Consider the following 18,102-nt stretch of genomic DNA (forward strand, 5'->3'; position numbering starts at 1 on the left):
ATTGAAGAGGAATAAGTAAAATGTCTAGAGAAATTTCCTAATCTAATAAATATTAAAACTTACCAGCTTTAAGAAGATGAATCCAGGATTCTTCCACATGCCTCAAACTGTATGTGACGTCATCAAGCTGCAGCGTTGTTTGAAAAGGAGTTTCTTTGTTTTCTGTTGGCGACGCATCTGTATCAAAGGAAAACATAGTAGTAGTAATAATAATAATAATAATAATAATAATAATAATAATAATAATAATATTTTACTTTTATTTACTGTTAATTTATATTAATGTGTTTACCATCAGCGACTAGCCAATAGGCTAATAGGACAGCACAAGAGTTATAAATAACACAATATTAATGAAAATAATAAACAATAAATATATTAATTTCGGAGCATATTTTAAAATCATGTAAAATCTATTCTTCTGCAGCTCTTACTAAAAAGTAGAGACAAAAAGTAACAGGTACGAAACTCTCCCATTGGGGTACCGCAGAAGTAATATCACTAGCTGAAGCGTAATGTAGTTTCCATTTTATATATATATATATATATATATATATATATATATATATATATATATAATTATTTATGTGTTTGTTAAGTAAATAAAGAAACAAATAAATAAACGTACAAATAAACATAAGTAAGTAAGTAAATAAATTAATAAAATAATTAAATAAACTAAGAAATAAAATTTAAATACATAAATGTAGGCTACATAATACAGTACATAAAATATACAATACATATATACATACTGTAATATAAACTTTGGGACACTCCTTAACTAGCGTATTTTTAATATACGATACCGTCATTTCCCCATAACTATGGTCCTGGAACACAACTATGGCCCATTAAAATTTTGTACTTCTTAACGTAGTACCTCGTTTATCTATATTTTTGTTGTACTGTAGTTTGAAGTCAAGTCACTGCAACTATCTACGAACGGTCTATGTTACTTCTACAATGTTCTTTGAATGGTTGTAACGTGGACATAGTTCTGAGAAATGACGGTATATCTAAAAAGAATTACGTACAGTATTTAGGTTATAGGGTTGGAGTAGTTTTTAGTTAGTTATTTAAAGACGCTGCAGCAACTATTAGGTTATTTAGCGTCGATGGAGTTCATGATAACGAGATGATATTTGGCGAGATCAGACCGAGGATTCGCCTTAGATCACTTGAAATTCACGTTATGGCGTCAAGCGGAGGACTCTCTTCATACAGGTTCCTTCATCAGTGCAAGTAGATAAGACTCGAGGGATCGCCTACTCTGTTGGGTTTATTAAGTCTGGGTACTCCAAACAATTGAACCAAACATAACGGGCTCAAATGGATAAATGACTCTTCAGACTCTAATGATGGAACCTGATATAGTTTCGAAAAAGGATAGATGTTAATTTTCAGCACACAATGGAATACCCAGAATTCTATTTCTGAATACAATCACTTGTCTATTAAGAAAACGATGTTATAGGAACTATAAGAAGAGCAAATAACTCGATAAAACATTATCCAAGACTAGAGTAAACGTTGCAAAGGAGGAAGAAACTAAATAATTAACATAACAGATTGACAGCACGTGTTTAATATACAATTATCATACCAAGACTAAAATTCTTAACATTTATTTGATGATTCAGTGAGCGTTACACCCACTTCTGATTCCGCCTACGAAACCATGAAATATCTCCCACATGTCTCGACTGTTATTTGGGTCGCCTAAGCAAAAATGAACTGCTTAAGTCAAGACATACTGTATAAACATAGAAAAGAATTACGGGTGAGGAAATGACACAAGACTTTGGAAAACGAGTATTTTTATATTAAAAATAAAATTAATATACAGGACGTGCTGATATCATCTTAATTGATCGGCAGAAGGATAAGGGTGTCATTCTTGATCACACAATCAGTTTCGAGATACATGAGCAACAGCCACAAGAGGTGTGTCGTGAAAAACAAGTCACATATGAGCCTTGTTGTCAGCATCTCGGAGCACAATACCACACACATTGGACAGTTTTGGGCTCATGTTCGGTGCCCGTGGTACGATCCCACGAGAAACATTAAGTCAACTTAATTTAAAACGATTGATGCCATAGGATCTCATGTGTTAAAATCATCCTTAGCTATGATTAGTAATCATTTGTACCCAAGAAACTTTTATTGTAAATGATTTCCTATGTTTTCTTATCATTTATCTTAATGTTTTTTATTCCTTTCAAATTGTCACATTGTTTTTAATCACTGTTCATTTTGAATTGATTAGTAGGCCAATCTATTGAATCCTTATTTAGGGCGGCTTTTGTTAATACAAAATTATTATTACAGCATAATTCAAGACAATCACGTAGGTTAACATAGGAAGAGATTGTTAAATGGCAGTGTTCAATAATCTTATCCAGGGGTAGAGGTAACGGCATCCTTACCTGCCTCCTCGGTTTCAGCTTCACTGCCTTGCTGTGAAAATTCGCTGAAGAAAAGATTGGCGATCTCACCATGCGCCGAACGCAAAGAATCCTGACTCTGGAGGTACCGTTTTCGAGCGACCTCTGACGTCAGGTCATGCCGCCAACATACCAGCATCTTCCCACTCATTAATTTCTCCCGTATTAAGGGTTCTGAAATCATAACACAAAATTTTCATTAGTGACAGAAACAATTACTTTGAAACCCACATCAATTATTATGCGTATTGTCCAATTGTAGCGTCTTTACGTCACATTTTCTGTAATTCACTATGAATTTTCTTTGTAAAAAGATCTGAAATAAGGGGATTGGGATATAATTACCATATATGTATGATGTGAAACTTCTATGGTATTGGACGTGATGCAAAGATATGTGTTTTACATCGTTTCATAGATGAAGAAGGAAAGCAAACTAAGAGAAACATTTGAAGCGGTGAGATCAATAACCATTCAAGTCCACTTCTGGCCATTCACTTTTTGCAAATTTGAAATTAAATTTTTGGATATTTCCACAAGTATTACGACTTTAAATGTTGGTATACTATTTTGTCTTGATCTCTAAAACAATCAGAAATATTGCGTGCAAAATATAATAATTAGATAAGAAATAAATTTGCATTTTTTTCGAAACTTGTGTAAATGGACTTGAATGGTTATTGATCTCACCGCTTCATTTATTTTTGATCTGTTACCGTTCTTCAAACTAGTTACTGGTAAAAGATCCAATATATGCAGTAAGTTCTTTTATTTATATTTTATGGTAATAGAGAAGGTTAAGTTAAAGATTTTATTGCCTTTTAAAATCCATGGCCATAGACAGGATATGAGCCTGATAACTTTGATTTCAACGGTTAACAGACAATAAAACATTCATGTATATGTACTGTCGAAAGTTTAATGCAAAGGATGATAGTCTTAAAATATTACTCACATAATCTTGAAAGGTTCGTACACTAGTACTTTTATGAATATTTTATATTTCCGAGAAATATAATGCAGAAATCAGCAAAAGAGCTATATTAAATATGTATGTTATAAAAATAGTAGGGTAAGGTGGAACAATTTCGAACACTTTAACACATTTGTTTATTTTTTTAACACAGGAAGCAATATATATAAAATGAAAGTTTACTTTCGACGCGTTTCGAGGTACAATCCAACAACTTAACTTAAGTTTGTATCATTTTGTTAGATAATCGAATGATGTTATCGATACAAGTCTGCTGATGCACCCATTGTATCCTAGATGACCATGTGTTGCCAAGGAGTCCATGATCCGAAGTGTATGCGTGTGTTGAAGCAAGAGGAGAACATTTTGAACATTTGTTATGAGTTTCTGAACTGATTAACGTTGCAACACTTGCTATCAAGCTGACCATATCTAACAGATGTTTCATTGTGTTTTTTCATTAATAACTAAAAAACTAAGGATTTTCGGACATATGTTTATATGAACTTTTTTTCTTGTTGTGGTATGAGGAACATGCCCCCAAAGTTTGTCAAAGTATTTTTGAAACACCCTGTATATATTATGTATAAATTTATCGTAATTAGACACCTACCACGTAACAGATTAGCCTATGTCTTAGCCATAAATGTGATGAGAAAACAAAAGTTAATTTGGCCATAGTTCCAAATTTTCTGAGTTTATAAAATCGTTCGAAAATGTACAGCAGTAGGTACCGGTTATAGTTCTGAACATACATAGTCTGGTCAACAAGTAAAAGTCAAAATGGAAGAATATTTATTTGTCTCAAATTTGAAGTCCACGAAACATGTATAATAAATAGTTAAAAGACATGAAACGGGCGAATGAGTAAAATTTCTACACATTCACACGTAAAATTTAATGCAGAATCGGAATGTGTAAATTCTAATATAGGATGTCATTAAAAAAAAAAGTTTACTGACACACTCTCTTTGCCTGAATAACTAATTTCTTTCGAACATTGGTACCATATTTTAAAGTTATCTCTAGCAGATTTTCTATATATATTTTTTTGTAAAATTAAAATTTAAAAAGTTCTGAGTAATATCCCATATTTTTTAACACTTTGTATATATTTTATTTTTTGTATGTGGGCGCATTCTTATGCTCATGATAAGAATATGTTTTTATGAATTAGCTTATTTTATTATTCTATTGTGTCCCCAAGAAAATCGTTCTATCTCTGCCTATAATCTCAATACAGCTGACGACTGCAACATTCCGAAGATGTTAGCAATGGCGGCTCGTGATAAAGTATTGCATGTGTTCACAATTTTATGTTCCAAAACCGAAGAAAACTTGAAATCATCAGTCAAAATTAATAGGATTAATATGTCATGATTCTAACGTCTCAGCATCGAAAAAAGACCGTGTATGAGTTCAAAATATAGTATATTAACAACAATAACAATAACGACAATAATGAAACTCCATTTATTTTATTTCAGTTTGCTCACCACGTTTATCTTGTAGGATGGCATTATACCATGACACAAATAGCTAACAAAAGTATTATGAAGTATAGTAATTCACCAATTACAATCTCGTAGCAGCACTGTACACACAGCCATACAAAATAAAAGCTTCGGCAGTGTCAAATGCTGACACCTATAGACTAAAATATAGACTATTTTCTACCTCTAGAACGCATCGACGCACCTTACATCTGCAGGGCAGATTCAATGTTCACTTAACGCCTTGCGCTCTTGACGAGTCATAAGCGGCCAGCTACTGACAATTTTGTCCCGCGCATGCGTGTCAAGTTATATAGCTTCCTTGAAAAGAGCACAGCTTTCATGTGAACGTACGTTGCCAAATGTATAGGTCTACAAGAAGGCTGTGAAAGTTGCGGGAAGTTTAAACTATTCAATTTGGACATTATACATTCCCACTACGTCAATACGATATTAAACAATAAGAATAGTAGTGCATTAACGGAAATAAGGTGTTCACGTGTTCTTGTGCTCTTATGGACGCATCGCCACTGGATGTTACACTACATCAGAACGAAGAAGTGTACGACGTCCGAAGAAGCGCCGGAGTGAAACATTCTAGATCTCAAGAATTTCTGAGATCGGAATGAACTAAATTATGCTTTAATCCATGGAATTGATGATGATGAATTCATCATTAAATACTTGTTTTAAGATTATGTTAAAAGAAATGTGCTCAGTTAAGGAGATATCTTTTACTATTCCAGAAATGAAATACAGCGTTGTTTACAAAAGTAATATCTAAAGCTTAGGTGAAAGTTAAGTGTTTGCTTTCCCTACATAACGTAAGAAAACTCTCTGAAATTTAATTACAGCGCCCATACTCCAGCTAACCTGCATCGACTATAAGATCAGACTGTATCCTAGGCAGACGCGTTCTGTAATTATTATTGTTTCCAAAACTTGGGCTTCGCCTCAGATTAATTACTTGTGAAGAGCATTGTTTTAACATGATTATGGAACTTACAGCGGGGGACGGAGAAATGAGATTGTGTTAATTAAAATTGAAGACAGCCAGTGACTTTGCTGGAATGTATATAAATGACTCAGCGGTGTTCGTTCATTTCTAAACATAAAAGTGCACTGCTCTGGGATTCCGTTATTAGCGGTAATAGTTGTCTTCATCATCATCATCATCATCATCATCATCATCATCATCATCATCCACTATTTCCGCATGAATACTGACGAAAATACGTAGGTTCCAATCTAGATATAGAGATGTGCAGAGTAAATCTCATTATGAAAATATTTAAATAGGAATAAAATACAACTTTTTATAAATGCAAAATTGACGAAAATACGGAAATCATAAAAGTGTCCTGCCACAACCCGGCCTAGCAAAATAGTATCCTGACGACGCCAGGGCCTGCCAAGCCTGAAATACACCCCTGCTCCTTATACAACAAAAGAACGTTTAGAGAGAAAAGAATGTGTGAAGTAATCATCAAGACGTATGTATGAAGTAAAATTTCAAACTAATTTCTGTTGACTTAGAATTTGTTTCCGCATATGAGAATTAACGAGAACCACTTGAAGCTATTATATTCAATGTGTATGATTTCGATGTATTAACATCTTAACCTACGCAAGTCGAAAATCAGAAGAATCAAGGTTCTGATCCCGAATGAAAGCCCAGCAAAATTCACTAAATCTACAAACATTTGAATTGTTTCGTATCGTAAATCCAGGGCAGAGAATATGAAGTGGTAATGTATTTTTTCTTAAGTTTTATTCATACACACTTTAACATCTAGGTCATATCGCGTATATCAGTAGACCGTGGACTATTGTTTGTGATTTTGTTTTTATTAATTTATAGTTTTCTTTCATTCTCCAATCTTTCCTATTCATGTTTTACAGTTTTTCTTGGGAAAGATAAATGCGGTAGCTTCCCGTTGCTTTCCGCACACCACTCTCTCTTTCGCATCTTAAAATATCCTAGAGAGCCCCAGAGTGGAAGTGAGGAGATGGATTCGACTAATTAGGCCCTCCGGACTCCATCAAAATTCACCGAAAAGTTGAATATCAGTTCTGTCAAGATTTTTGACCAGATCAGAAGTCTGGAAATCCCAATTAGTCTCCCCCCCCCCCGTTTCTATTGTCATATGTTATAAAGGCGCGTATGCGTACGTCATTTTTACTGAAATTATAATGATGATAAAGGCGGTGATGAATTACGGTATGTAAATTTTCAATCCGTCATTTGCCTTTGTGATTGAAGGAAAACCATGAAAAACCTCAATCAGATTGGCCGACCACGGGGTTCGAACGCGGGACCTCTCAAATGAGTATCAATTGCGTTACCACTGAGCCAACTCACTCGTTTTAAGAAACATATTGTTCTGAAAATAAGAAACTAGATTAGACTAACTGACTCCCTGACTTACTGATTAGCTATCTGATTGATTGACTGATTAAACTAAACTAATTACTGTATGAAGAAAGAGTCTGAATGGCTGCAAAATAACTACTGAATCACTGAAGACCACAATATGCATCGTAAAATAAGATTTAAATTGAAAAAGGATTCACAAAAGTGTACACTGACGTTCAAAGATATCTGATCGTACTAATCGATAGTGATCGATAATTTGTTGGTTTAAGTGTGGATTCTTTAGTTATTACTTCTATGAATAGATGGCGAAGATAATAGCCATTGTTGCCAATTGTAGATAAATATACCCGCATTATAGAATTCAAATTTTCATCCCACTCTACTGATCGTTAAACAACACTGGCTTTAGCAGTTGATATAGTCAATTATGAAAATAATAATAATTTATGCTTAATCTACATAATCATTTTCCCTGATAATTGTTAACGGCCCCCAATAATGGTGCCACCTATTGAGAACTAGCGGAACTCCTTCACTTATTTCGTGGTTGAAAAGTTCACTTATACGGTCATAAAATCGTAGGTCAGATATCTTTGAACGCCAGTGTATCAGTAAAGTAACTATACAAATTAGTAATTTTGTGATGTAACTTAACTCAAATTGAAGGTTTGCCCTATGCGTTCTAGTATAATAACTGTTGTTTTTTAGTCAACTGTCCGAAGACAGGTCTGAAAACCACAAGTGATACCAACATGACACCACTTTAGAGGCAACTAGACCAGGAGATAATGGCCTAGGGTGGCCAGTTCCTTTCCCCCTCCATTATATACATCGCCGAATAGCTACTGTACATATTACACTAGTCAGACATCAGATGCATACAAAAAATTGTTCTTCCTCTGATACATATTGTCAAGTGAGATGTACTGCCTGATAATAGATGTACATATGGGATCCGAATCATTCGTCACGAATGATTTGTATCATGGACGATTCGTCACACATTAAATTTTCGTCACCGAAAAGTTTGTCACAAATTACACTTTTGTCATCGGACGATTTGTGACATGTTGATTTTTTGTTAGTCTCTACTCCAATTGGCTTTGTTATTTAAGTAGGGTAAAAATAACTAAGGTGTCCATAGTTACTTGCTAAAAATTTGAGTAATATTTGGCAATTAAAAGTGAAATTATATTCACTATACAAAATTTGAGTATTATTTAGCAATGGGGAGTAAAATTAGATTCACTTCAACCAAACGTGAGGCTATGAAGTTCATAATATATACAGGTTTCATGTACACAGAACATAGGATGCAAAAAAAGGGGTATCGTATGGCTTGTGACCAACGTGAGGAATATAAATCAACGCTCGTATCTACTCTTGATAGGAGTCCATTGTTCAACGGTCTATTGAATATTCCCAAGTTCAAGTAGCAGTGCGTATGAATTTGATGAAGGCAGTTGCAAATACATCGACAGAGACTCTAGCTCAAATCATACAGCGACATCTTGGGAGGGTATCCTGTGAGGAGGCAATGAAACTTCAGCAAAAGGAATTAATTCAGAGAAAAATATGGCTAAGTAGGAGAGAAAATCTACACATAAGAAAAAGAAGAAATACCTTGATTTGGATAAAAGAATATTAAGAACCACAAAAAAATATATATAACGATTACAAAAATGATGATAACCTATTGGAATATCTGAGGGCCATTAGGCACAATATTGCACGCAATTCTTAAATTTGTGTGTATTCAAATTACCAGAGCCATTCACCGATATTGTGTTTCATTTTTTGATGGAATATTCAAAACCTTTACTGTGTCGAACAATTGATATGTGACCAAAAAACGGTGACGTAATTGACGCTGGGACGAACAGTCCACATGACGAATTATCGGGGACGAAACTTCACTGTTACGAAACATTTGTGACGGATCGTCCTAGAGCCGTACATATCAGCGAGAACCTCAATCAGAGGTAGTACAATAACTAAGAATAATACATTCCAAGCACATTTAGTAATAAAATTACTTTTTATAAATCAAAATGCCACTTACATCTATCGCTAATGTAACTTCATATACGTAAATGTACTGGTGAGAAGTAAAATTATAAACGACAATAACTGCAGATGTGTCAAAATGCCATGTAATTGTACCGGCAATATAACTTGATGCGGTATATAAAAGAAATGATGCCGGTGAAAGAATATAAACTAAATAGTCTCATACATGTACGGTTTGAAATGAATAAATTTCCGGTCACAGTTATCTTTAGAGCTCGGAATTTTAGGTGTTAAAAGTTAATATTGTTCCTCGATATAGTTTATAAAATAGAAGCCATGCCCCCACTTCTTTGACATGACATTCTTGACATTCAGTATTTTCCTTTTGGTATCGTTAAAGGTCTCTAATTCTCTTAACTATCTCTTACAAGATTCACTACCCATTCCTTATGACTCTGTTGTCTATTATTATATATCGGACTCCTGTGGACTAGGCTTAAAACCCTCCTCATGGGCACCAATCTATTCATCTACACTCAGTGTCATTCTTAACTTTTAGCACCTAAAATTCCGTGCTCTAGTCATAAAATAAATACGATGAAAGAGTAATGGAACGGAGAAAAATTCTCTCCGGCGCCGGGATTTGAACCCGGGTTTTCAGCTCTACGTGCTGATGCTTTATCCACTAAGCCACACCGGATACAACTCCGACGCCGGTTAGAATCGTCTCAGATTAAGCTCCAACTCTTGGGTTCTCTCTAGTGGCCGCCCTCTGCACTACGTCATAGATGTCTATGAACGCAGGACCGAAGTCCTCACATGTGCTGAGGTGCACTCGATATGAGTGACTAGTTGGCCGGGATCCGACGGAATAAGCGCCGTCTTAAATCACGAAGTGATTTACGCATATCATATATATTATTTTAATGTACCGAAGTACATATGATATTTCCATGCAGATATTCTGCGTCATCATACGATGAAAGAGTAATGGAACGGGGTTGTATCCGGTGTGGCTTAGTGGATAAAGCATCAGCACGTAGAGCTGAAAACCCGGGTTCAAATCCCGGCGCCGGAGAGAATTTTTCTCCGTTCCATTACTCTTTCATCGTATGATGACGCAGAATATCTGCATGGAAATATCATATGTACTTCGGTACATTAAAATAATATAAAATAAATAGCCTAATATGTATGTACAGTACTTATTAGCACTGCAATTAGGTATGATCCCGATGGCAGTGATCTACTGCATCATATACAACAGTGGTCGTCAGCACTCGCTGAAATGTGCAAAGGGTAAGCGGAGCCGTCCCGTGTGCCCCGTCGTGCAGCAGGAAGAGATAGAGAGCATACCCGCTAGCAGCTACGAGAGCACCATGATGCACTGTGTCCTCCGCGGGTAAGAGACGCTAGCCCCAGGGTGCTCTGTGCTGACGACCGCTGATATACAATAACAACAATGAAATAACATAATTTATACAGCAATAAAATAACGTGTAAAATTAAGTCTGACTATAAATAAATAATTGCAATAAACCTTGTATGTAGGCTATTGATAAAGACTAAATTATAAAGCATACTATGCAAAAGGGAACTAACTTGTAAGTAAACATACATCTATTAAACCCAAACATTAACAACTTAAGTAATTACAAGTGACTTTAATTAATTACATGACAAAACTTCAATAATTACATTGCACCTAATCTGTTCTAGAGTACTATTAAATCTCAGCCATATCTTTTCAACCTTTTCTTAAATCTATTGATTTTGAGAGGACTATCCTGAAAGATTGCCGCAAGTAGGCTAAGCTATTCTAATCTACTATTGTGTGAAGGAAAGTAAATTTCCGGTTAATGTTCACCAAAGCGTTAAGTACGTAATTTAGTTTAGAGAAAATATCTCGACGTTTACGAAGACAAATTTTAGCGGCCATGAAATTAACAATATTACGAAACAAAAATTGTCATAAGGGTCATGACCGACAGGATCATTTTGGCTGTCTGCGCATGCGCGGACTTAGTTAATAAAAACCTGTAACCAACCAAACCTAACCTTGGTATAATATGTAAGATGTGTAACCGGAGCAGAAAGGGATCTTGATTTGATCTGGAATGTACAGACGAAAATAAATTAAATTAAGGATCACACTGCTACTACATGAGAGGTCCACGCATGCGCCAAGGCAAAATTGTTCCTATGGCGAGACACTCACCTAAGCCACTTAATCTACTCGCAATATTTACGCAAATACATCTTGTCGCTAACAGTGGTGCTATCTCTCAGTAATGTTCAGAACGAAGCACGGAGAGACAGAGAGAGAGAGAGAGAGAAAGAGAGAAATTTTTTTTTCTAACGATGCCACTGATCAACGTTATGTCCTTATGTTGGCGACATTGTGCATTTAGCTCAAAAATAAAATACCTTGGATTAAAATACACAACACTGTACTTAAACTTAATAGTGTAATTAATGTTTGATCAATGTAAGCCTTCAGTCTTTTATATGGTTATGTATCGTGTCCAGAACATAGTACGAAATGAAATTATAAAACTGGAAATTTATCCTTTGAAATGGTGGAAAAATTCAAATACCTTTGAGCAAGAGTAATAAATATAAATGATGAACGAGAGTAACTAAACTCAGAATAAATATGGGAAATGCCTGCTACATTCTTTATTATAGTGTAAACAGAAAAAGATCGTGTTCTAGTGTACACAGTGTAAATAATTAAAATAGTAAAAATTAGCGTAATAATTATTAAAGTGGTCCATGTTTTGTTGTGCCCTACTTGAGGGAACAAGAATCGCGTGAGCAGTCAGTCAAGCACTTCGCTTGCTAGATGGACGTGCGTCGTTTACTTTAGAACGCCAGTAATACTACAGTCTAGTACGTATATACAGTCACGAAACGTGAGTTGTTGAGGATGCTAGGAACAAGAGACTGTGCCGGCACAAGGCCTCGCAAAGGCCTTGGTCGTCATATTCAAACGGCGAGCCTAGCCAGTCTCGCTTACTAGTAAATCCCCTCACACACGTGACCGTAACCAAAACAAACTCCGTTCGTCTGCTCAGACCCAGGGTTGCCAGATTGGGCTACAAGTAGCCAATTGGGATACTTAAAATTTTAATTGGCTATTGATTTTTACCATTCGGCTACTTGCGACTTTTTGGGCTACTCAAAAATTTTCGGGGCTATTTTTGGGCTATTTTTTTCTGATTTGAATTTGTGGAAAATTAATAATAATATGTGTAGTAACATTCTTCCTCTCCGTGAAAAACCCTGTTACAGTGTACGTCTCGCTTTATTCCACCACCACCTTAACCACGAGAAACGACGTACCTATGCGAAATATATATTTATTGTACATGTCACATGACCAAGCCAGTGTAAGGGGATTTTCTCGTTTTACCATGACCAGTGCCAGCAGAAATGCAGTGGCGAAGTGCAGCCTGCAGGCACATAATAATCATACGATGAAAGAGTAATGGAACGGAGAAAAATTCTCTCCGGCGCTGGGATTTGAACCCGGGTTTTCAGCTCTACGTGTTGATGCTTTATCCACTAAGCCACACCGGATACAACCCCGGCGTCGGACAGAATTGTTTCTGATTGAGTTCCAGCTCTTGGGTTCCCTCTAGTGGCCGCCCTCTGCACTACGTCATAGATGTCTATGAACATAGGACCGAAGTCCACACATGTGCTGAGGTGCACTCGTTGTGAGTGACTAGTTGGCCGGGATCCGACGGATGTTCATAGACATCTATGACGTAGTGCAGAGGGTGGCCACTAGAGAGAACCCAAGAGTTGGAACTCAATCAGAGACAATTCTGTCCGACGCCGGGGTTGTATCCGGTGTGGCTTAGTGGATAAAGCATCAGCATGTAGAGCTCAAAACCCGGGTTCAAATCCCGGCGCCGGAGAGAATTTTTCTCCGTTCCATTACTCTTTCATCGTATGATGACGCAGAATATCTGCATGGAAATATCATATGTACTTCGGTACATTGAAATAATATATAATACATAATAATCAGTTGCTGTTTTTCCTCCAATTCAAGCATTATCATTTTTGTGAATGCCGACGTAGTTTATTATAATAATCTTAAATTAGGAACTAGGATATTTTGTAAAAGTCATATGCAGTTTTTAAGTTATATTAGAAAATTAATTTTTTTACTTTTTTGTATCCTAATATTATAATGTAGGTTAATTATTCAATTCTGAGTCCTATAGTGAAATAATTTTGAGAGAACTGTGTTTGTTATAGAAGTGATATACAGTAACATTTTTAAATTGTGATAGTGAATAACTTTTTTATACATTTATTTTGATTTGTGATTATACTGAAAATGGAAGTATTTATTATTTCGTTCTGTAATTGCTGAAAATGGGAAAGTGGGAGGAGTATACCAAGACGTTTAATAGGCAGTGGTTAAATGGTACTTCATTCTCGAACTGGCTTCGGGATGTGAAAGACGACAGCAATAAAGCTGATTGTGAAGTTTATAAAGTTCAAATTAGTGCTCATAAAGGAGACTTGAAAAAAAACATTCCGATTCAGTTAAATATATATAATCCGCGAAATATAAATTTGCCATTTATACTGGGCTACTTTTTCTGAATTTTTGCTACTTTTCCAGCGAGCTTTCGCTACTTTTAGTTATACCAATCTGGCAACCCTGCTCAGACCACGCCAGCGTACAGTCCCCGGTATATTCTTATGTGACGTAGATGCGAGTGTTTTACTAGTTTGTAGTTGTGGTAATTAATTAGTTTCATTATGCCTCCTATAGTTTCCAAATTGAAAGGAAAGACACTGCGCAGTCAAAGCCGAGAGATTGTTGCTAACGTTTACGATTACATGAAGGAGGAGGTGAAAGAAAAAGACCAATTTTCACCAGAGTATTTTAAAGAAGTGACGAAAGTCCAAGAAAGAGTTACTGCAGGCACTGGGGTGTCGCACAGTTCTGTCTACAGAATTTTACGAGACAGAAAAAAGCATGAAGAGGAAGGGACATCTTTCGACACTCCTGGGAAAAAACACAACGTCCCAAAAAGAATCACTGACATCGATGATTTCGATAAATGCGTAATCCGTCGCACCATATACAACTTCTATATAGAAGAACAGTGTGCACCAACTATAAGAAGACTACTGCAGAAATTAAGAGACACTATCAATTTTCAAGGTAAACCTACAAGTCTTAGAACAATAATAAAGACCTTAGGCTTTCGGTGGAGAAAAACAAGAACCAATCGAAGTGCTCTAGTTGAAAGACACATTATTCGTTCTCTTCGTGAGACATATCTGGCTTCTCTTGGCAAATACAGAGCTGAGGGACGGCCAATAGTGTATGAAGACGAGACGTACATACATAGCAGTCACACCGTTCCGAAGAGTTGGTCTGATCAGCGTATTCCGAATCTCACCGGTCCGGTGGCATCAATGACGTCACGTTGCAACGAAATAAGGAACAAAACTGCTGGAAGCATCGATGCTGTCATGGCGACTGTGTTAAGTGGTTATCTGTGCTACGCTAGCAAAGTTTTGCGAAATTTCCGTACTGCCATCTCGTTCAAAAAAAAAAAAAAGAGATCATAAACAACTTATTTCTTGAACCGGTAGTAATAACTGGTCCGTTGACATTTTCGCTCATAAGCCATTAACATATTGTTTTTACGTTGTGCTCATTACAAACAATACAGCAGAACTAAAGCAGGACACACCGCCATAACACAACAGTGCACGATGTCATTCGTCTACTAATTCCCGCCCTATACAAGAACCAATCAGATTCACTGATGGCGGCTGATGGAGACTGCCACCACCTCTGCAAGTTGATGGCACCGGTGCGACACCGGTGGAGCATCAATGACGTCATCGGTGGAATTCGGAACACCGTGATGCCATCGGATTGGTCACCGGTGAGATTCGGAATACGCTCATATGACAGCGGCTCCGGTATGATGTCTCCTGTATCCAAAGGGGAGCGACTTATAATCGTTCATGCGGGTGGAAGAATAGGGTTTATACCAAATGCTCTCCTCATTTACAGGTCGCAACTGAAAACTGGAGATTTTCACAGAGAAATGAGCACTGATAACTACACCAAATGACTTCGTACAATGTTAATTCCAAATTTACCTCCTAACTCTGTTCTAGTTATCGACAATGCTTCATATCATAATACACAACTGGATAAACCCCCAACCTCAAATTCCTTAAGAAAAGATATGCAAGCCTGTTTAGTGAAACATAACATCCCATTTGATGAAAACAATACCAAAATAAAGTTGTACGATTTAATCTTAGCCAATAAACCAACACCGAAGACCTACTTCATTGACCAAATATTAGCCGAAAACAACCATACAGCCGTAAGACTTCCACCTTACCATCCCGACCTGAGTCCCATTAAATTAATTTGGGGAGACGTTAAGCAATGGGTTGGTAGTAGAAATACCACTTTTAAAATAAAAGATGTCGAAATGTTGTGTCGGCAAAGATTTGAAGAAGTCGGCCAAACGGAATGGGAAAATGTATGTCGTAAAGTGGAAGAAATTGAACGAGAGTATTGTGAGAAAGATGGCATCGTGGAAGAAAGAATTGAGAGGATTGTGATTGAATACAATGGGCTGGAAAGCAGCGACGAAGATAACGAATGTGAAAATGACCCAATGGAAAATGAAGACGAAGACATGTCAGGTGTGGAAGAAATGGAGGATGATTAGTTGTCGATTTCGTAAAATGTGTGTGTTATTGTGTGACATTTAAAACATTAACAGAATGTCACTATTATATTTCGTAATGAGTGTACTTTGTCCGTGCATCAACATACTGTAAACACGGAGTGCAATTGTTTTTAAATAACATTTAATACCGGTAGCTGAAAGTGTGGGATTTAAAAAAAAATAACAGAATGTCAGCATTATATTTCGTCAAGTAGCGACTGTACTTCCAGTAGATAAAATAGTGCTTGTGTTATCGATGACGTCTGACCCTGCTAACTGCCTGACACTGCAGCGGTTATGAAGTATGCTGTCCACCGCTCGTCCACATCTGGTGAGTAACTCGCATCTAAGTTTCCATTACAAATTTCCATTCGTCTAGAACAGCCGTGGCGAAAAGGCCATGGTGCGCCGAGCCACTGTGTAAGCTGCAACTTGCATAGCACCTATGGAGAGAGGCGGACAACCGAAGGGGAAGTTAATGTTTAGGACGTGTAACGAAGAAAGAAATGAACAAGAAAACATAGGACACATTATCACAACCTAAAATTAACTGTCTCTGCGACAAAGTTTCAAAATCAGGAATTATGTCACTTACTGCCAATCGTAGTTGATCACGAAGGTATTTGTCTGTCAGTCGCGATCTAAATTTGATTTTTACTATTTTCATTGTTGAAAATAATTTTTCACAAACGTAAGTTACAGCGAACATGGCTTCAACAGAGCAAGCGAAAGAACGAAGCTTCAAATATTTATTTTTTTCCAAAGATTTGAAAAGTTCAATATCTGTCAAATCCTTACATCTAGCTTTCATTTAACGTCACATTGTAAATCTGTGAGTTTAAATTGAAAATCTAACCGCATTATTCGTACATCTGCTGTAAAAGAATCGACGTACAGAGATGATAATGATAATAATAATAATAATAATAATAATAATAATAATAATAATAATAATAATAATAACACTTAACCTTTTAATGTTTCATCAGTAACATGTAGTAACTTATAATGCCGTTTTATGTTATACAACCGTTTTCCTAGTAATATTTGTGAAGAAATCATACATTTAATATTTTCATCATATTGTAAGCAAAAGAATGCATCCTCCCATCCTACTTGAAACTTTCGTTTTTTATAGAGGTACATGGTTTCGAGAGAGATATTGCGACGATACGCCACTCGCAGGTCCGAGACAAATACAAATAGAACGGAGTTTGACTCCAGTGAGTAAGAGGGTGGGGGTTGTAGGTAGGAAGCGAGAGAAAAGCACTGCGAGCCACAATGTGCTCGTGAGTCGCATTTTCGCCGCGGCTGGTCTAGAAGGAATGCTATGCCTGTACTATTTCGAATTCTCTGTGATGAGGCCATAGTAGCGATCCTAGTGGTTAGCAACTATCTATGGATGCATATTTCCTACATATTGAGCTTCGTGACTGTATATACTCGACTGCGGTAATACTTAACTTTGTGGCATCCTGCTGGGACAAAGAACGGTCCATAGTAATGTGAATGACACTCAACTTCGATTTGCAAACTGCTGTGTGGTGAACACAGATAACTTTAGCACAACAGTATTGTGATTGCCAGGATCGCTGAAATTCTAAGAAAAAGTTACATTTTATATTTCTTGCTTAAGCCATCTCCTCGTGTTTAATTACTTTCTCCCAAGAAGTAAGATGCAAGCCACGCCACATTTTTCTCCATGACTCGAAACGAACTATGATAATCTTCTTTTTTCATTTTTATTTTACTTGGTTATTTAACGATGCTATATCAACTACGAAGTTATTTAACGTCGATGGGATTGGTGATAGCGAGATGATATAATTGGCGAGATGAAGCCGAGGATTTGCCATATATTACCTGACATTTGCCTTATGGTTGGGGAAAACCTCGGAAAAAACCCAACCAGGTAATCAGCCCAAGCAGGAATCGAACCCGCGCCCGAACGCAAGATAATTTTCGTCTCGAGTCTTAACTAGTTCTCTGTATAGAACAATAATTATTAGACTTCGTGGAATTGCCACGAGAATCGCAAGGTTTACTGTGCACGCCAGTATAG

General features: G+C 36.5%; 1 protein-coding gene across 5 annotated transcripts in view; it reads right to left on the minus strand.

The window, feature by feature from the left end:
- The window catches only part of LOC138701339 (protein qui-1), a 1,858,863-nt gene that overhangs the window by 99,001 nt on the left and 1,741,760 nt on the right, over positions 1-18,102 (minus strand). For all 5 annotated transcript variants that reach the window (XM_069828122.1, XM_069828123.1, XM_069828119.1 and 2 more), the window contains 2 exons: positions 2,433-2,624; positions 64-177 (listed from right to left, as the gene is read on the minus strand). In XM_069828122.1, coding sequence (XP_069684223.1) covers positions 64-177; positions 2,433-2,624 — 306 coding nt within the window. The remainder of the gene's footprint in view (positions 1-63; positions 178-2,432; positions 2,625-18,102) is intronic.

The sequence above is a fragment of the Periplaneta americana genome, chromosome 6, assembly GCF_040183065.1.
Source record: "Periplaneta americana isolate PAMFEO1 chromosome 6, P.americana_PAMFEO1_priV1, whole genome shotgun sequence".
Lineage (NCBI taxonomy): Eukaryota > Metazoa > Arthropoda > Insecta > Blattodea > Blattidae > Periplaneta > Periplaneta americana.